Raw genomic sequence first — 19871 nt, 5'->3', positions numbered from 1 at the left:
TCCAGTCACTACTATGTACAGCGACCAACACTACTCCTCATGAGCTCCTATTCAATTTAGAAAGAAGGTCACCATTGGGAACTACACTCCCAACCTTGCTTACAACTCCATTCTCAGGAAACATGTGAGGAGAAGGAAGACTGACCCCTCCTGGTGGAAAGGGTAAAACTGCTCCATGCCAATCCCACGTACGCCTATGCGGAGTATCCAGATGGCAGGGAGGACACCATCTCCATCAAGGACATGGCACCTGCCAGAACAGAGTGTCCGTTGCCTCAAGTGCCCTGCGAGCCATGGAGCTCATTCCCACCACCCCCGAGCAAGGGAATCCGGTTTAGGAGGGAAGTGCATCCCTCTCCACCATAGAGCCAGTGACCCTGCCTAACACTCCTCCCCCACAAGGAGACCAGAAGACTCAAGGAGCCCAAGGCCCTCCCATGCTTAGGGACTCCACCAGGATCTCCAGACCCCCAGACCACTTAAATTTGTAACTAACTGTATTTTTTTTTCTGAATCAATGTTCTCTGTCTTCATCCACATACCCTAAATTCTGCAGGAAGGGGTGAATGCAGTGAACTGAGATTCACTGGTGGTATGTTATACTGATGGCTGGCTCCACCCTCATTTACCCATATATAACCCTGGTTTCCTGCCTAAACCCGGAGTCCCTCTGAAGATCACTGTAAGACCCTATCCTCTCAGTTATAAGCTGATATAAGCATTTGTTCCCCCTCCAGTCGTGAGAGCTTTTATTCACACTAAACAAATTCAAGGACAGTTTCTTTCCTACAGAATGATTTTCAGAATTATAAAATTATGATGTCTTTACTCCATAGCAACTGATCTCACTCTGTAACAATGCACTTCTGTATTGTGTCTTAAACTGTATTATGTATGAGATGTCTAATCTGTCTGCTTGCTAAACAACCTTTATCACTGCATCTTGGTAAACATGATAATAAAAGAACTTGAGAAAAAATGAATTTGTATACAGGGCTATAGAGATGAAAGCTATAAAAATATTTAAATAATCATGCCATAGTGCTGTAATTGTATCACCACAGCACTGCATACATAAACGCCTGCTCTACTTGCTGCAAAACGAGGTGGCTCAAAACAACAACAGCACCATTTACTAATTTTCTGATGATACTACAGTAGTGAGCTCTATAAAAATGGGTGATGAGTTAGCATACAGGACGGAGATTGAAAACTTGGCTAAATAGCGTACTAACAACAATCTCTCACTCAATGTCACCAAAACCAAGGTGCTGATTGTAGATTTTAGGAAGCGACAACCAGAGGTGTATGATCTAGTGATCATTGGGTGATCGAGGGGGAGAGGGTGAACAAATTTAAATTTCTGGGAGTCATCATCTTGGAGCACCTGTCTGGCCTGAACAAACTAATATTATAATGAAGAAAGCACCTCAGCTTCCTCAGGAGTTTGCGTAGGTTTGGTATTATATCAGAAACCTTGGCAAACTTCTACAGATGTGTAGTAGAAAGTGTGCTGACTGGCTGCATCACAGCCTGGTACAGGGTTACAAATACTTCTAAGCAGAAAGCCCTGCAAAAGGTAGTGAACACAGCCATTACATCACAGCTAACAGTCTCCCAACCATAGAGAAAATCTTCTTGGAACACTGCTGTTGGAGAGCAGGAGCAATCATCAATCAAGTGTCCACATCCACCCAGAACATGCTCTGTTCTTTCTAATGCCATCAGGAATAACGTATAGGTGCCACAAGGCTCACTTCACCAGGTTCAGGTACAGTTGATCATCAGAAGCCTAATAGCTGGAATATGCCAGTGATTGTCTTAGGCCTGGTCAGTACTTGGAGGGGAGACTGCCAAGGAACACCAGGTGCTATAGGTTTCTGTGAGGGATGCTGGACAAAGTGGTGACTTTCTCCCTTACAGTAGACAAAAGTTAAAGAATTTCATACATGTTACATTCTAAATGTAGTATTATGTGACAATAATGGAACCTTTACCCCTCGATCATCAGACTCCTAAATAACAGGCTTAATCATAGACTCATTTAAGGACTCTTGTTTTGCATATTATGTACATGTATCTGGAATTCAAGCAATCGGCAAAAAAATAGGAAAATAAATTAAAAAATTAAAATAAATAAGAATTAAATAATAGGTTAAAAAATGCAAGTTTAAAATTGTGAAAAGTAAAAGTGACGCATAAAACTTTGGTGAAGATGGGAGCAAATATTCAGTGGAGTGCCTTGGTCATGCTTTGCTCGTAGCAGCTGTTTGAATAATGGTGTCGCCCAGGTTGAAGAGCTGGTTGATGCTGTTTGTCATTGGGTGACTCTCTTAAAGTGTTTCCTTATCCTTGATTTGTAAGAGTCACCCTTGTCTAAGGTTTTATCTGTAAACTTGGGAGAAAGGGTTAAATATCTATAATGTCATTGTTCATCTTTTGGGCACCTCCGTGGAGGGGAGGAATGTACAAATGCAGTGATGGTAAAATTATTTCAAAGAATGTGACTGAAAATAAAGTAAAATGCTTTAAGGTTATTCTTTTTCTTTTTTCTTTGGCTTGGCTTCGCGGACGAAGATTTATGGAGGGGGTAAAAAGTCCACGTCAGCTGCAGGCTCGTTTGTGGCTGACCAGTCCGATGCGGGACAGGCAGACACGATTGCAGCGGTTGCAAGGGAAAATTGGTTGGTTGGGGTTGGGTGTTGGGTTTTTCCTCCTTTGCCTTTTGTCAGTGAGGTGGGCTCTGCGGTCTTCTTCAAAGGAGGCTGCTGCCCGCCAAACTGTGAGGCGCCAAGATGCACGGTTTGAGGCGTTATCAGCCCACTGGCGGTGGTCAATGTGGCAGGCACCAAGAGATTTCTTTAGGCAGTCCTTGTACCTTTTCTTTGGTGCACCTCTGTCACGGTGGCCAGTGGAGAGCTCGCCATATAATACGACCTTGGGAAGGCGATGGTCCTATATACCATAAATATTCATGTATAATGCGGAAAACAAATTCCCCCTTTTTCCCCTCAAAAATAGGGGGGGGTCACATTATACTCGAGAGTAAAATTTTTTTTTTTTACTTTTCTGCAGGTGAGCGGCAGTGTGACTCGGGCGGGCAAGCGGCAGCGCGACTCCGGCGGCCGAGGGGAGGGGAGGTCGTGAGATGCACTAATGCGACTCGGCGGGTGAGGGGTGAGGGGAGGGGGAGTTTGTGAGAGAGACACCAGCGTGACTCAGGTGGGTGAGGGGAGGGTCGTGAGAGACGCCAATTCGACTCGGACGGGTGAGAGGAGGGGGTTCATGAGAGACGCCAACGTGACTCAGGCAGGAGAGGGGAGGGGGGTCATGAGAAACGGAAGCGCGACTCAGGCGGGCAGGCGAGCGGCCGGAGATATGGTAGCGTGACTCAGGAGGGTGAGGGGAGGGGGTCATATTAAACATGGTAAAATTTTTCCCCCTTTTTCCCCTCAAAAATGGGGGGGGGTGTCGCATTATACACGAATATTTATGGTATATCCATGCAAGTAAAGTTTGTTCAATGTAATAGTATTTTTGACTTTTAAACTGATTTTTCTTAATGCATATATATTGGTTAGACATTGTAAAAATAAGTCTCAAGCAACCAGAAAACACACATATCCATCATCTACCAATTCCCATAAGTGTCGGATACCAGGGATTTTCCTGTATTACTGAATATTTATGTTTTTCTGTATATGGGAACATAGTCAAAAGGTATTGGATAAAGATACCAGAAGTCAAGAATTCAGTTCCACAAGAGATAACTTTGCACAAGTAACCATCAATTAATACATCCTTAAAGTACTTATTTAATCAATTGTACCATTGCTTAATTCACCACATACCATACCAGTGATACACACCACCCAAAAATATCACCCAGGGCTCACATCTATAAATCCATTCATGTGTAGTCCATTACATGTTTAGGAATAATGTCTTTGTCTTTGCCTCAGAATTGGAACAACCCCCAACTATTCACCCATGATAACCTTATACACACTGCACAATGATGCACTTTATTGTCTCATTCAGTGCAAGTTGCTGCACAAAGAGCCAGCAGGATCTGGTGGGGAGGTTCTGGCATAGTTGCATGTCTTAATCCTATGGAGGGGGCAGCCAAGGACATAGTCTTGAGGAGGTTACGATGGCCAAGTTGAAAAATTAGATGCTATCCTCATCCTTAAATTGTCTTTTCCAATTTCACCCACCCCCACATCTTCTAATTTATGAACTACAGATAATGGATGCATATTGTACTTCTACACCACAACAACTCAGATTTATTTTTCATTTCCATTTGTCAAGGAATAGAAATGTGGCCAGATGGAAAACTTCTACTACATATAAGACTTCTGTTTGCATTTGGTGAAAGGGTAGACAGACTCACCAAGGCAAATAGCGCCTTTGGAAGACTACACAAAAGAGTCTGGAAAAACAACCAACTGAAAAACCTCACAAAGATTAGCGTATACAGAGCCGTTGTCATACCCACACTCCTGTTCGGCTCCGAATCATGGGTCCTCTACCGGCATCACCTACGGCTCCTAGAACGCTTCCACCAGCGTTGTATCTGCTCCATCCTCAACATTCATTGGAGCGACTTCATCCCTAACATCGAAGTACTCGAGATGGCAGAGGCCGACAGCATCGAATCCACGCTGTTGAAGATCCAATTGCGCTGGGTAGGTCACGACTCCAGAATGGAGGACCATCGCCTTCCCAAGATCGTGTTATATGGCGAGCTCTCCACTGGCCACCGAGACAGAGGTGCACCAAAGAAGAGGTACAAGGACTGCCTAAAGAAATCTCTTGGTGCCTGCCACATTGACCACCGCCAGAGGGCTGATATCGCCTCAAACCGCGCATCTTGGCGCCTCACAGTTCAGCGGGCAACAACCTCCTTTGAAGAAGACTGCAGATCCCACCTCACTGACAAAAGACAAAGGAGGAAAACCCAACACCCAACCCCAACCAACCAATTTTCCCTTGCAACCGTGTCTGCCTGTCCTGCATCGGACTTGTCAGTCACAAACAAGCCTGCACCTGACGTGGACATTACCCCTCCATTAATTTTCATCCGCGAAGCCAAGCCAAAGAAAAGAAGATGCTATGTGTAGGGTGACTGTAGAAGGACATTAAGTGGATGGAACATAAAATGCAGTAAGTTGGATGAGATGAAATAGATGTACTTTAATGCATTAAGGATAGAGCAGATGAACTTAGAGTGTGGGTCAAAATGTGGAACTATGACATTGTGGCCATTACTGACTTGGCTATTTCAGGCAAGAATGGCTGATGAACATGCTGGGCTTTAGATATTTCAAAAAGGACAGTTATAGGGGGAGTAAAAAAATGTATTGGAGTGGCATTGCTGATCAGGATATTGTCATAGCTGCAGAAAAGGAGGAAGTAGTGGAGGGATTGACCACTGAGTCTGTGTAGGTAGAAGTCAGGAACAAGAAGGGGACAATAACCCTAACTGGATGTTTATTATAGACTCCCCCCACAGTAACAAGGACATTGAAAAACAGATAGTGAGGCAAATTCTTGAAATGTACAAAAAGAATAAGGCTGTAGTGATGGATGATTTCAATTTTCCAAATGCTGGTTGAAACTACCTTTAGAGTGAATGGATTAGATGGAGAATAATTTATTAAGTGTGGTCAGGAAGGTCTTCTGACTCAATATGTAGATAACTAGAGGAAAGGCTATACTTTTTTTTGAATATTTTATTTAAATTGGAGAGGCTATACTTGACCTGGTATTGGGAAATGAACCAAGTGGGTGAATATTTCAGAAAAAATTATCAAAATTCTCTCTTCTTTACTTTGGTATTGGAGAAGGAAAGGAATAGACAATTTGGGAAAACATTTAATGGGGGTAGGAGAAAATATGATGCTTGGAGATAAATTTGGAGTAGATGTATGACAGAAAAATAGTATACGTTCAGAGAATATTTACATGGCATTCTGCACAGAGAGCATTTACATGACGCTCTGCACCATAGTTCTTTCACTTTACCATATTAAAACAGGACTTAAAAGAGCTAGAAGGGGCAATGAGAAAGCATTGGTGAGCAAGATTAAGAAAAACTTCGGTTGATTAAACATGGCAGAACCAAAAAGACGGAAAATAGCAAGGGAGTGTCAAAAATTTCAGTCATTGTGGGAAAATTAACACAAAGGGAAGTGTGTTTGTTTGATTTGCAATGAATCTATTAACTTTAACAGCTAATCTTTAATGGCCTATCTACAGATTTACACATTGCATCATAATAATTAAGGTGAACTCTCAGGCCATGAACTGTATTCAGAGAGTTGTGAAGGAATGTTGGAGACTTCATTGTCCCTTTCTTGATCTTTTTTCCTGTTATTTTGCACCCAGCTTTTTATTTTGCACTGCGTTTTGAATGAGAGTTGTAAAATATTATATTGTATTAATTTAAATTTAAATTGAGAGCAGCAGATACAGAAATGCCTACTGTAATATGTGAGCACATCAATAAACTACCATATTGTCAACAGATAAACTGTTCAGTAGTATCTTTATTTTGATAGAAAATGAATTTATGATGGCACCGGGGTTTTCTGTCTAACAACACAGTTTTTCTTGCAGCTTAATTGGTTGAAAACTGCTGAGCTTAATATTGTTTGGCATGTCACTCCTTATATTTTTCTGTATGTAACCCACAACCTAAAAAGTTTGACCACCCCTGGTCTGGATTGTTACTAGAGATTACAAAGCACATTGATTGAATGCAGAGCTGGGCTGAGAAGTGGTAGATGGAGTTTAGCCAAGAGAAGCATGAAGTGGTTTATTTCAGTAGATTAAATTTGAGGTCAGATTACAATGTTAATGAGGACTTTGAGCAGCATGGACAAACTAAGAGATCTTGGGGTCCATATCCATGGGATACTCACAGCTGCTGCATAGTTTGATATTGTTGCTTAGAAAGCACAGAATGAATTGACTTTCATTAACTATGGGATCGAGCTCAAGAGCTGTGAGGTAATTTAATAGCTATAAAAGACATTGGTTAAACAAGGAGACAACCCCCCATTTGAGAAGGAGAAGCAGAGGAGACCACCCATGGGTTGGTGACCATGGCGTCAGGCCAGTGAGGGGCTCTGAGGCTTAAGAACACACAGGTAATGGACTGTTGGCAACTCGAGGCGAGGAACCTGTTCAGGCTGTGGGCTGCTGGTGATTGCGGTCAAGGGATTTACGCTGGGTTGCAGATTGCTGGAGACTGGCTCAAGACCGGCTGAAGGGGTACCAGGTATCAGATTTGGAATGCAAGAGGGTGCCAAGGGTACTGAAGAGTTCCTGATCATGTCAGAGGTTCTGGCTGCTGATGGTTTGGACTGGACTCTGTGTGGCTGCAGGGACACTGAAAGTGAATCCATGGACACACGGTGACTCCGGTGACTCCAAGTGGGCTCTCTTTTGCTTCTCTTTCTCTTACTGTAAGAGGTGCTTCAAGCAATTTATGTTGATGGCAAATCTGTCTGCATTACAGCAGACAAAACAAATTTTGTGTAATATTCCACTGTCTTTATTCCATGACAATAAATTGAATCTAGAATGTTGAATATTGTGGTTCGGTTCTGGTCACCTCATTACAGGAAAGAAATGGATGCTATAGAGAGGGTGCAAAACAGATTTATAAGGATGTTGCCTGATTGGAAAACATATATTATGAGGATAAGTTGAGAGAACTGGTTCTGTTTTTCCTTGGAGAGATGAAGAATGAGGGGTGACCTGACAGGTGTATAAGTGTTATGAGATTCATTGATCATGTGGGTGGCTAGAGGATTTTTCCCAGGGCTGAAATGGCTAACATGAGGAGGCATAGATTTTAGGTGCTTGGGAGTAAATACAGAAAGGATGGAAGAGGCATGTTCTTCACATTGAGAATGTTGGTGCATGGAATATACTGCCAGCAATGATGGGGGAGGCAGGAACATTAGGATTTTTAGACTGTTAGATAGGTACATAGATCAGATAAAAATGGAGGTTTATACAGTTGGGATATTCTTGGTAGTTGTTAAAGTAGGTTATTAGGTCCGCACAGTACAGTGGGCTGAAGGCTTGTACTGTCGTGCAGATTTTTATGTTGTATTTTCTATGTTCCAGTCCAAGGGAAGGATAAAGATGGAAGGTTAACATAATCATGATAAAATAAATGTAAGCACAAGTGATTGAAAGAAAGTGGCTTTCTTCTAAACTACCATAAAGCTACCTCTATTTGTTGAAGTAGAAAGGGAACACAATGTTTCCATTATTTGCTGCAGCCAAACAGGTACTTTTAATTGCTTTCTACCATTCCCTGTTCAGATCTGTGAATTATCAAAATAATTCTTTTTTAAAAACAGTTTAATCATTTGGACAGTAATTCAATAAAGCAATGCAGTATATTGACCAAGTTAATTGGAGAAGTCTTTCTCATGAATGAAGATGACAGTCTCAGAATTATAACCATAAATATGATTGTTGTTTAGAAAAATATTTATCTTAATAATAGTTATGCCTGACAAAAGAGAAAGAAAATCAAGCAAATGACACTGAATGTTTCAAGAATGCTACACTCTTACAATATGTTTTTCTTTTAGAAGTGAAAATAAGGACAGTAAATTGCAAGGAAACTCCCATGAAAAGTAAATGGCAAAAAGAATAGAAATGGTAATACTGATAGACTAATACTGTGATAGACTTCTGCATTCAAACTAGGATGAAGCTAATCAACACAGAGGCTTCTGCAACCATTCACAAAATGGGAGCTAATATCATTGGAATTTTATTGCATTTAGGTATAAATTGCTTGCCTATCAAAGTTTGGATCTTCACTAGTTGATGAAGAGATAAAATACCAGGTTTTACAGAAAGAGGGAAAACACAATTTGTGTATTCTCAATGATGTAGTAAAGATCTAAAATGGCACTCTAATAGAAAATGGAAATCATTGCACCTATTTATATATTTAGCTGTACTAACAAATAGTGCACAGATCAATTTCATAGAACATAGAGCACTACAGCACAGTACTAGCCTTCGGCCCTCGATGTTTTGCTGACCCATATATCCCTAAAATAAAGTACTAAACCCCCTCTACCCCATAACCCTCTATTTTTCCTTCATCCATGTACCTCTAAATGCCCCTAATGTTTCAGCCTCCACCGCCATCCCAGGCAAGGCATTCCAGGTCACCCACAACTCTGTTAAAAAAAAACTTACCCCTGATATCTCCCCTGGTCTTACCTCCTCTAACTTTGTGTTTATGTCCTCTGGTGTTTGCCATTCCTCCCCTGGGAAACTGGCACTGGCTGTGCACCCTAACTATGCCTCCCATAATCTTGTAGACCCCTATTAAGTCTCCTCTCATTCTTCTATGCTCCAAAGAGAAAAGTCCCAGCTCTGCTAATCTTGCCTCAAAACTGGTTTTCCAATCCAGGCAACATCCTGGTAAATCTCCTCTGCATCCTCTCCATGGCTTCCACATCCTTCTGATAATGAGGTGACCAGAACTGAACACAAAATTCCAAGTGTGGTCTCACCAGAGATTTGTAGAGTTGCAACATGACCTCTCTATTCCTTATTGCAATCCCCCTATTAATAAAACCCAGCATCCCATAGGCTTTCTTAACTATTCTATCAACCTGCGCAGAGACCTTGAAGGATGTATGGATTTGAACCCCAAGGTTCCTCTGGACACAGCCTTCTGGTTTATCCTTCATTAACTCACACTTATCCAGATTGAACCCCATTTGCCACTTTTCTGCTTAACTCTGCATCCTGTCTTTATATCCTCTTGTAACCTTCAACAACCTTCAACTCCATCCATAACTCTTTCAACCTTTGTGGATGATAATGTGGTAAATTGGATCAGAAAGTTTGCTGACGACACAAAGATTGCAGCCATAGTGGACAGTGAGGAAGATTTTCAAAGCTTGCAGAGGGACCTGGACCAACTTGGAGAATGGAAAAGTAAATGGATGATGGTGTTTAATGCAGACAAGTGTAAGGTATTGCATTTTGGAAGAGCAAATCAAGGAAGGACATACACTGTAAGTGGTAAGGCACTGAGGAGTGCGGAGGAGCAAAGAGACCACGGGATACAGGTGCATTGTTCCCTGATGGTGGTGTCGCAGTTAGACAAGCTTGTAAGGAAAGCTTTTGGCATCTTGGCTTTTATAAATCAATGTATTGAGTATAGGAGTTGGGATGTTATGTTGAAATTATATAAGATATTGGTGAGGCCAAATTTTGAATATTGTGTGTGTAGCACCAAGCTACAGGAGGGATCTCAATAAGATTGAGAGTGCAGAGATTTACTAGGATATTACTAGTCTTCAGGAGTTGAATTACAGGGAAAGATTAAACAGGTTAAGACTTTATGCCTTGGAACAAAGAAGAATGAGGGGAGATTTCATAGAGGTTTATAAAATTATGAGGGGTATTGTGGAGGAAAAATCATACCTTCCAAATCTTCCAGCATAGATTGCTGACATTTAAAACATTTTTCCTGGCAGGATGGTTACAGGATTGGTTCATAGTCTTTTCTTAACAAATAGCTGAGGGATGTGTCAGGTCAGCTAGCCACAGCCTCAAGCTGACTGGGATAAAGTGTGAGGCTATTGACGCCAGTTGGGAGATGGAACCGTTTTACCTTGTTAGGGTGATAAGGGGAAGCAACTTGCTAATTGTTTACTGCTTGGGGCACGATGTAATGCCTCTCTTGTCCTTTGCCTTCAACTGTTTTCTCTTTTGCTTTTCTGATTATAAGTTTGTGTGTCTCTTTTACTCAGGGAGAGACTCAGAGCTCCGCTTTTAGGATATAGACTCTCTCCATGGTATCACATTTTAAAATAAAGGCTTTCTATAAGCAGCATTCCTCTGTGTCTGAGATTTTTTCCACAACAGGTATAGACAGAGTAAATGTGAGCAGGCTCTTTCCACTGAGATTAGAAGAGAAAAATACGAGAGGACATGGTTTTAGAGTGAAAGGGGAAAGGTTTAGGGGGAACATTAGGGGGAACTTCTTCACTCAGAGAGTGGTGGGAGTGTGGAATGTGGAATGAGCTGCTATCTGATGTGGTGGGTGCAGACTCGATCTTGAGTTTTAAGAATAACTTGGATAGATACATGGATGGGAGAGGTCTGGAGGGTTATGGAATGGGAGCAGGTTATTGGGACTAGCTGAACAATGGTTGGCACAGGCTAGAAGGGCCAAATGGCCTGTTTTCTGTCCTGTAGTGTTTTATGGTTCTAAACTTACTGACCAATCTTTCCGCCTCTTCATCTGGGTCATTTCTAAAAATCACAAAGAGCAGGGATCCCAGAACAGATCCCTGCGACACTCTACTACTCACCAACATCTGGGCAGAATACCTTCCTTCCACTAGTACTCTCAGCTTTCTTCCACACAACCAAGGTTCCACTGATCTCATGCCTCATGATCTCTCATGGGGACCTTGTCAAATGCCTTGCTAAAACCCATGTAGACCACATTCTCATCAATATCTTTTGTTACCTCCTCAAAAAACTCAAATTAGGCTCATGAGGCATGGCCTTCCCTTCACAAATCCATGCTGACTATCCTTGAGAAGACTGTATTTCTCCAAATGCTCATAGATTCTATCCTTAAGAATCCTCTCCAATAGTTTGCACACCATTGATGTTCGACTCACCAGTCTATAATTCTCAAGATTCTCCCTATTATCTTTTTTAAATAAGGGGGCTACATTTGCCATTCTCCAATCTTCCAGAACATCCCCTGTGGCCACCTATCTCTTCTCTCACTTCCCACAGCAACCTGGGGTATATCACATCCAGCCCCAGAGACATATAAATCTTGATGTTTCTAAGAAGATTCAACACTTCCTCTTCCTTAATCTCCACATTGTCCAAGCCTGATCTATTCCAACTTCACCCTGATTTTACCCTTATTTTATGAATACTGATGCAAAGTATTCATTTACGACCTCCCCAACCTCCTCCTCCTCCAGGTATATGTTGCCTCCTTTATCCTTTAGTGGCTCCACCTTCATTCTCTTCATCCTTCTGTTCTCCTTAATCCTCCTTAAGCCTTCTCATGCCCCCTTTGAGCTCTCCTAAGCTCCTTCTTGGCAACCATATATTTCTCATGAGCCCTTCCAGTTTCTTGCTTCCTATATCTAACTTATACTTCCTTCTTTCTCTTGACAAGTTGTCTTACCTGTTTTGTCAGCCACGGTTCCTTTTTCCTACCACTTTTTCCTTTCCAGTGTGACAAACCTATCCTGAACCCAGCATGTGATCTGATCTATCTGCCTAGCTATTCCCCTTCCCTCTCTAATAGTCATCCAGTTACCTGTTCTCCTGACTTTTAGGGTGACTGTCTCCCTGAAACTCCTCTCTATCACTGCTTTGGCCTCTTGAATGATCCTGAGTTCATCCAGCTCCAACTCTAGCTCCCTAACACTTTCTCCCAGGAGCTGCAGCTTGATGCACCACTTGCAAGTGTAGTCATCAGGGACAATTGTGCTGTCCCAAATTTCCCACACCCTGCAAATTGGAGCACTCAACTGCCCTAATTGCTGACTCCATTCATTCCTCCCAATTTAAATTCATTCTTTTATCACCTAGAAATATGTTACATATTTCATTCATAATGTTGCATTAGAAGCCATTCTAGCTGATAACACTAATATAAAGATTCCTCAGGCATTGGTATCTAATTCTTTTTTTCTGGATAATAGTTAAAAACCACATTTGCACAACTGTCTCCTCTACATGTAAAACACGAAAATCTGTAGACACCGTAGTTGAAGTAAAAACACAATGCTGGAGAACCTCAGGAGGTCAAACAGTGTTCTTTATATAGCGAAGGTAAAAATACATAGCCAATATTTTGGGTTTGAGCCATTTATCAAGGTAAGAGGTATACCTTGATAAAAGACTCAAACTCAAAACATCCATTATGTATTTTTAGCTTTGCTTTATAAAGGGCACTGTTTGACCTGCTGAGGTTCTCCAGCGTCGTGTTTTTACAGAGTCCTTGACGTTCCTTAACATTGGCTGCCATGGTGCCATATCCCTCCAGCATTGCCTAGCACCCACCTTTTCTTTGGTGATCCGTTTTGATGGGGCATTAATGCCAAGTTGCTCCAATGGATAGATAATCTGTCGTCTCCGACGTACAGGAACAAGGAAGTGAAGGGCAGATGTCAGGGAATGAACATGTGGACTCTGTACCTGAGAGTAAAGGTTTTTATAATTACTTCACTCTAAACACCTGTAAATATACGCAATTAGTTTCATGGTAAATAAATCTAAATTCAAAGAATATTTCCTTACTAGTCAACAATCTATCTCTTCCTTAAAGACATTCAAAGATTCTGCATTCACCATCCTTTGAGGAAAAGAGTTCCAAAGACTCACTGCCCCATGAAAGAAAAAATTCACCTCATCCCTGAAAGAATTAGGCAATCGCTTATTTTTAAACCGTGACCCCTCTCTTTTCAAAAAGACTAAATATCTTTTACCCACCCACCCCATCAAGACTGCTGAGGGTGCTGTGTGTGTCAATAAAATTTGAAACAATAATTTAAAATATCACAGGCGCTTAGGAATAAATCTTCCAGTATAACAGGCACTTCTGAAATTAAATACAATGCATGCATAATGATATTAAAGTATCTATGAAAACTTTCTGTAGCACCACCAATGTATGGGAATTTTTTGATAGAAAGTAAAATCTCTATGCTAATCATAATTTAGTCATATTAAGTTTAAAAGTAAGTTCAATATTAAGACAGATCATTAGTGTTAATATCCATGTTGAATAAAATATTCCACACAGAGTGCAGTATACTCTTGAAAAAAAATATTAATCATCCTATAAATATTGCATTGCCTTATCCGTTAAACATGGTTTTGACATTATTTTACCTCGTTCTGTGAAGATTTGGGATAAACAGGGTAATAAAGACATGACTTTAAAGTAATTCGGAGTATCTCTTTGAGAAAATGTCTGGTGTAATGGTAGAAAATTGGGTTTAAAGCAAAGTGATAGAGATGACCATGTTCTTCACGTTGATGATGGTTGAAGTAGATGAAATTTTCAATGTTATAATGTGAACGGATATATTCAATATTCTGCAAAAGAGAAAAAGTGACATGGAAAATAAAGCAAACAAAAATAATGACATCAATTGAATTGAATTTTTTTATTAATACATGCACTGAGATACAGTGGAAAACTTTGTTTTGTGTACTATCCTGACAAGACAACTGATCCTTGAGTTCTACAGCTTTTTGGCTCAATTTGCCCATGCTGACCAAGCTAGTCACATTTTCCTTCAATCATACCATATCCCTCTAAACCTTTCCTACCTGTGTACTTAACGGTCTCTTCCATGTTACAATTGTCTCTGCTTCTACTACTTCCTATGGCACCTTGTTCCACATACCCAACATCCATTGTGATAAGAAGGTTCCTCACAGGTCCCATTTTTCTTTTCCCCTTGCCTCAAAACCTTAGTTTTATATTCTCCTACCCTGAGAAAAAGGCCGACAACTATTCACCTCATCTACGTCCCTCATGATTTTACAAATCTCTATAAAGGAACTCCTTCAGCCTTCTACATTCCAGAGAGTAAAGTTCTAGCCTCTCCGACCTTTCCTTATAATTCAAACCTACCTGTTTTGGCAGGATTGTCATGCATCTTTTTGACACCCTTTTCAGCTTAAAGATATTTTTCCTACAGCTGGTGACCAAAACTGCACAAAATACACCAATTGTAGTCAGTTGTAACATGACAGCCTGGCTTTTGTTATCATTGCCCTGACCAATGAAGGCAGAAAGCATGCTAAATGCTATCTTCACCACCCTGCGTTATCTATTTCAGAGAACTATGCACAAGCATCCACCCCCCCCCCCCAGTCTTTTTGTTCTAAAACACATCCGAGGGCCCTATCATTCACTTTGTAAGTCTTGCCCTAGTTTAACCTACTTAAGTGCAATAGTTTGCTCTCGTCAGAATTAAATTCAACCTGAAATATCCTTGGTTGGCTTTTCCAGTTCATCTATATCCTGTTGTAATCTCAAATAATCTTCTTTATTGTCCACTGTACTATCCCATACATTAAGTATCAAAGATAGTGCAAAATAAAACAGAAGTGCAGCGTATATTGTTACAGAGAAAAGGTTCAATTAACACAGACAAGGCAGCATTATTTTACTAATGAGATGTCCAATCAATAGTCTGATTATAGCAGGGGAGAAACTGTTCTAGAATTTACTGGTATGTTTACAGCATGATTTAATCTGTGGATAACAGTTTGAAACTTGATTTGTTGTAGATAAGGCTTTTTTTTGTTAATTTTCTGTACAGTACTGTATTGGGAAGGGCTGTGGCTGTCATGTGACAGTGCTGTCCCCCACCTAGTCGGAGGACACACCAGCTGCCAATCAAGGTTTGATTCCGTCCCACCCATTAGTGTACTTGCTGTTGGCCACATGTAAATCACCTGGACTCCACTCTCCAGTCTGCCTGTATTTGGCCTTGGGCCATTGGCTGTTGTAACCAGATTAACCCTCCTGCCACTGAGCTATTGGCCCCCAGTAAATGATGTGGGCTTGTCCCTCCAGCACTATAAAGGTGCCATGTGCTCTTTGTTCTCTCTCTTTTCCAGCTTGGGACCACCCTTCTTCCCTCCAGGCCGAGAAATGTGGAAGGGTGCTGGAGAAAATGTTGGTAAGATGTGCACTGTTAAAAGGGTGGAGAGTGTTTAATTAGTGTCCCTTGTAGCATAGAGCTGGGCCTGCACTGAGTCGAGGGGTGGTGGGGTATCATAGTGATTTTTCCCTGATCATTGTATGTACCAGTTCATTGTGTGTGTTGTGTGTGTATGTGTTCTGCATCAGTGGCCTTCTGTGAATAAAATCCTTCCCTACATCGAAAATGTGTTCAGAGTCCTTGCCTTTGAGACCTACCAAACCAGTTTCCTCACTCACAAGTACCTGGATAAGGCCAGCTAATCTATAATATCCTTGAGAAGATGGTGGTGAGCCACCTTATTGAACTGTTGAAGCTCCTCTTTTGCAGGTACATTCACAGTGCTGTTGCACAGGGAGTTCCAGGATTTAAATTCATAAGACAATGAGAAATATTTCCAAGGTGGAATAGCATACAACTGGGAGGGGAACCTGCAGAAGATAGTGTTTTATGCACTGCTGCTCCTTTCTTTCTTGGTGAAAGAGATCTTGGAGTACCCTGGGCAAGTAAATGCGTTCTGCAGATGGTCCACACAACGGCATCAACACACTGTTGGAGGGAAGGAATATTTAGGGTGGTTGATGGGATCAATCAAGCTTTGTCCTGGATGATGTCAGTCTTCTTGTGAGTTGGTGCTGTACTCATCCAGTCAGATTACAGATATTCTCTTCCTGAATTGTGCCCATGTCACTCACAACAGAATACTTGGTCTTGCACCCACAGTATTTATATGGGTAGATCTATTACAATAACAAAGACTTGATCAACAGAAGTGATAATCATAAAAAAGGGAAAAATGGGCCCTTTTGCAATATTTTCTCTCAATTTTATTACATCTGGGTGGCATGGTTAATGGAGTGGCTAGTGCAACTCTGTTACAGCACCAGGGACCAGGGTTTGGACTCCTTTCTGTGCAAGGACCTTATATGAACTTCCTGTGTTAGTGTGGGTTTCCTCCCACCATTCAGAAATGTACTGGAGGTGTAGGTTAATTGGGTGCATTTGGGTTGCACAGGCTTGTGGGCCAAAAGGGCCTGTTACATGCTGTATGTCTACATTTAATTTAAATTTAATATACATTCATTTTAACATTGCACCAGGATTTCTCAAAATTAAATGGAATAAAATACATTTTACTTAACCTGAAAGAAAAAACCTTAATCTGAAAGAAAAATGCAGAAAATATTGAAAGCACTTAACAGTTCTGATGAAAAGTCATTGGTAAAGGTTCTATTTTTGTCATGTAATACTACATTTAAAATGTAACATACATGACATTTTTTTAACTTTTGTCTACTGTCAGAGTCACCACTTTGTCCAGCACCCCTCACAGAAACCTATAGCACCTCATGTTCCAAGACAGTCTCCCCTCCAAGTTCTGACTAGGCCTGAGCCTGCTTAACTTCCGAGATCAGACAATCTCAGGTGGATTCAGGCTATTTGGCTTCTTATTATTAATATTATTGATCTGAAACATTAACTTTATTCTTTCCTTTACAGATATTTCAGGATCTGTTGAGTATTTTTTTTTTGCATTTTTCATTTTTTGTTCTTAATTGAAACATTTGGATTGTGATCTTGATCTGAGATCATCTTTATAAATGTAATCCAACTTCTGTAGACTTTTTACAATATAGTCCTGAATTTTACAGTATACTCCAAATATGATCTATATAGAGCTATATATTTTTGATTTTCATTAAATGTGATCTACTCAATATTCTTATGGGCTTCATACTTTTTGTTTTCATTTCTATTCTTGCAGAAATGAATACTGGTGTTTCATTTGATGGATTATAACCCTAAGCTGCATTATTACATATGGCGATTACTAATGATTACTGATTTTTTTATTCCTAGGTCCCTCTGATTCTAAGCAGGATGTGGCTTCCTTACTCCCAAACATTAACACCTCACATTTACCCATTTTGAAATTTATCTTCCAATTACACACCCATTTGGCAAGTTAAAGAATTACATCTTAACTCACAAGACTATATTTTATGAAAAATTTATTTACAGCTGTTATAACTTTTAATTTCTACAAGTGGTACAATCCCTTCCCACCATCGAGAACAAATGCAGGGAATGTTGCCATTGGAGAGCAGCAGCAATCATCAAGGATCCATGCCACCCAGCTCACGCTCTGTTCTCACTGCTACTATCAGGAAAGAGGTCTAGGTGCCACAAGACTCGCACCAGCAGGTTCAGGAACAGCTGCTACCCCTCCATCATCAGACTCTTCAACAACAAACTCAATCAGGGACTTATTTAAGGACTCTTGCATTTTATTGTTTGTTTTTTTTTCTCCTCTCTGTATTGCACAGTTGTTTACATTTGTTTGTTTACATGTGTACATATTTTTATGCTACCAATAAGTGGTAATTCTGCCTGGTCCACAGGAAAAATTGAATCTCAGGGTTGTATGTGATGTCATGTATGTACTCTGACAATAAATCTGAAATCTGGTAAGAAACTGACAGGCATTCAAATGAATGAATGTATGACTGGTTACTGATTACACACTGCAACTTGGAACCACCAATGAAAGTTAAAATGGTCCATAGATATTTGTTTGGGCATTCAATATGATCATTTGTAAAATATATGTGAAAAATCATGTGATATTAGGTGAAATTATTGGCCTTTAATCTCTGTATCCCCTGATCAATTCATTGAAATAAATTTGGGTGGTCTCTATCTATATTCTCATATTTCTATTTAATGTCATTAATATTTAGCTAATGCTGGCCTGCCATTAACCTGCATACTGCATGACACAAAAGTGTTTATTCTCCATAGATATTCTGATTATAGGACATTATGCCAAAAAAAGTGATAGGAGATCAAAAGAAAAAAATATTATGTATGGGTGCCGATGTTCTTTGCTAGTTCATCTATTTATGGGAATCCATCCATTATCTCAATTGTAGTGATTGAAGTCAAAAGTGCATATATAATATGACTAAATATGATTCTTTGATAGTATGCTTTTAAATTTAATGTATGTTTAAGATCTATCAGAAGAGAAAAAATACATTAAACAGAAAAGCAGGAAGAACGGAGGCCAGTTTAAAAAAAAAACTTTCTGAAACTCCATGGAATAAATAACCTTTGATATTTACACAGGTCATCCTACTTATTGGACAAAAAGTTAGCATCCCTTTACTAATGTTTATACCTCTTCATTCCTGATCACGGCAATCCCCACAATTTCTGACAAAACATCAGCAACAATGACCTGAATCGGCGTTCCGTTCTGGAAAAAAAGAGCAACAGTATGTAACATTCTCTGTTTAGTTAATGAAAAAAAAATGTTTTTTTGGGTGTCAAATTGTTTGTTAAAGATTTAGGGTGAATTAAAATGACAAATTACAAAATATTTTAATCTAATAAATCAGAAACAATGTCAATTGTATTAAAAGAAATAAACGTTTCTTAATCTCCATGTCACTAATTAATATTGTGTTTGAATTTCTGACCAATTGTGTAAAATAGAGTGGAAATATATCAGATGTCATGCTTAATATATAGGGCAAGTATTGCTCAGGACCCACATGATGCAGTCACTGCAAAACAATTTTTGTGGAGAAATTTTCAGAAATAAAAATCAAGGCTCGTGCTCATTTTGCATAATTTTCTTCCTAGATGATGATGTGCCTTAGGCAGAAACACATGGAGGTGGCCAGAAATATGCAATGGCAATATATACATGGATGCCACTTCTGTAATTTTTATCTGTACATGAATGGCTCACAAAAGGTATGGCCTTTCATACAGAAACACCTATGCAGTGCACATGAGTCCTCTTTACTGAGATTTAAAGGCAGCCTGCTTAACAATAGAGATTCCTGATGAAACTCGCCTCAGCAAGTTGAACAAGATAAATAGTTAAACTTCATAGTGGCCCTCTGTATGCTACCCTATGCCTGATTGCAAGTCTGACACATACTCTCCAAACCCTGAGTAATATCCTGATGCTCCACTCTAATCCGTGTCGAAAGAACCAAAGACTTGATCCAAACCAAGGCTTTTATTAACTAAAAGACTGGAGCATATCACAAGTAGGTCGACCAGTCCAGAATAACCTGGTCTGGCTAGGAG

At 40.2% G+C, this 19871-nt stretch overlaps 1 protein-coding gene across 6 annotated transcripts in view; it reads right to left on the bottom strand.

Annotated features, from left to right (window-relative positions):
- The window catches only part of cfap61 (cilia and flagella associated protein 61), a 203022-nt gene that overhangs the window by 119205 nt on the left and 63946 nt on the right, over positions 1-19871 (bottom strand). For all 6 annotated transcript variants that reach the window (XM_069932362.1, XM_069932361.1, XM_069932358.1 and 3 more), the window contains 3 exons: positions 18949-19026; positions 13939-14145; positions 13108-13242 (listed from right to left, as the gene is read on the bottom strand). In XM_069932362.1, coding sequence (XP_069788463.1) covers positions 13108-13242; positions 13939-14145; positions 18949-19026 — 420 coding nt within the window. The remainder of the gene's footprint in view (positions 1-13107; positions 13243-13938; positions 14146-18948; positions 19027-19871) is intronic.

This window comes from Narcine bancroftii, chromosome 4, assembly GCF_036971445.1.
Source record: "Narcine bancroftii isolate sNarBan1 chromosome 4, sNarBan1.hap1, whole genome shotgun sequence".
Taxonomy (NCBI): Eukaryota; Metazoa; Chordata; class Chondrichthyes; order Torpediniformes; family Narcinidae; genus Narcine; species Narcine bancroftii.
This window is presented reverse-complemented; position numbering and strand designations above follow the sequence as displayed.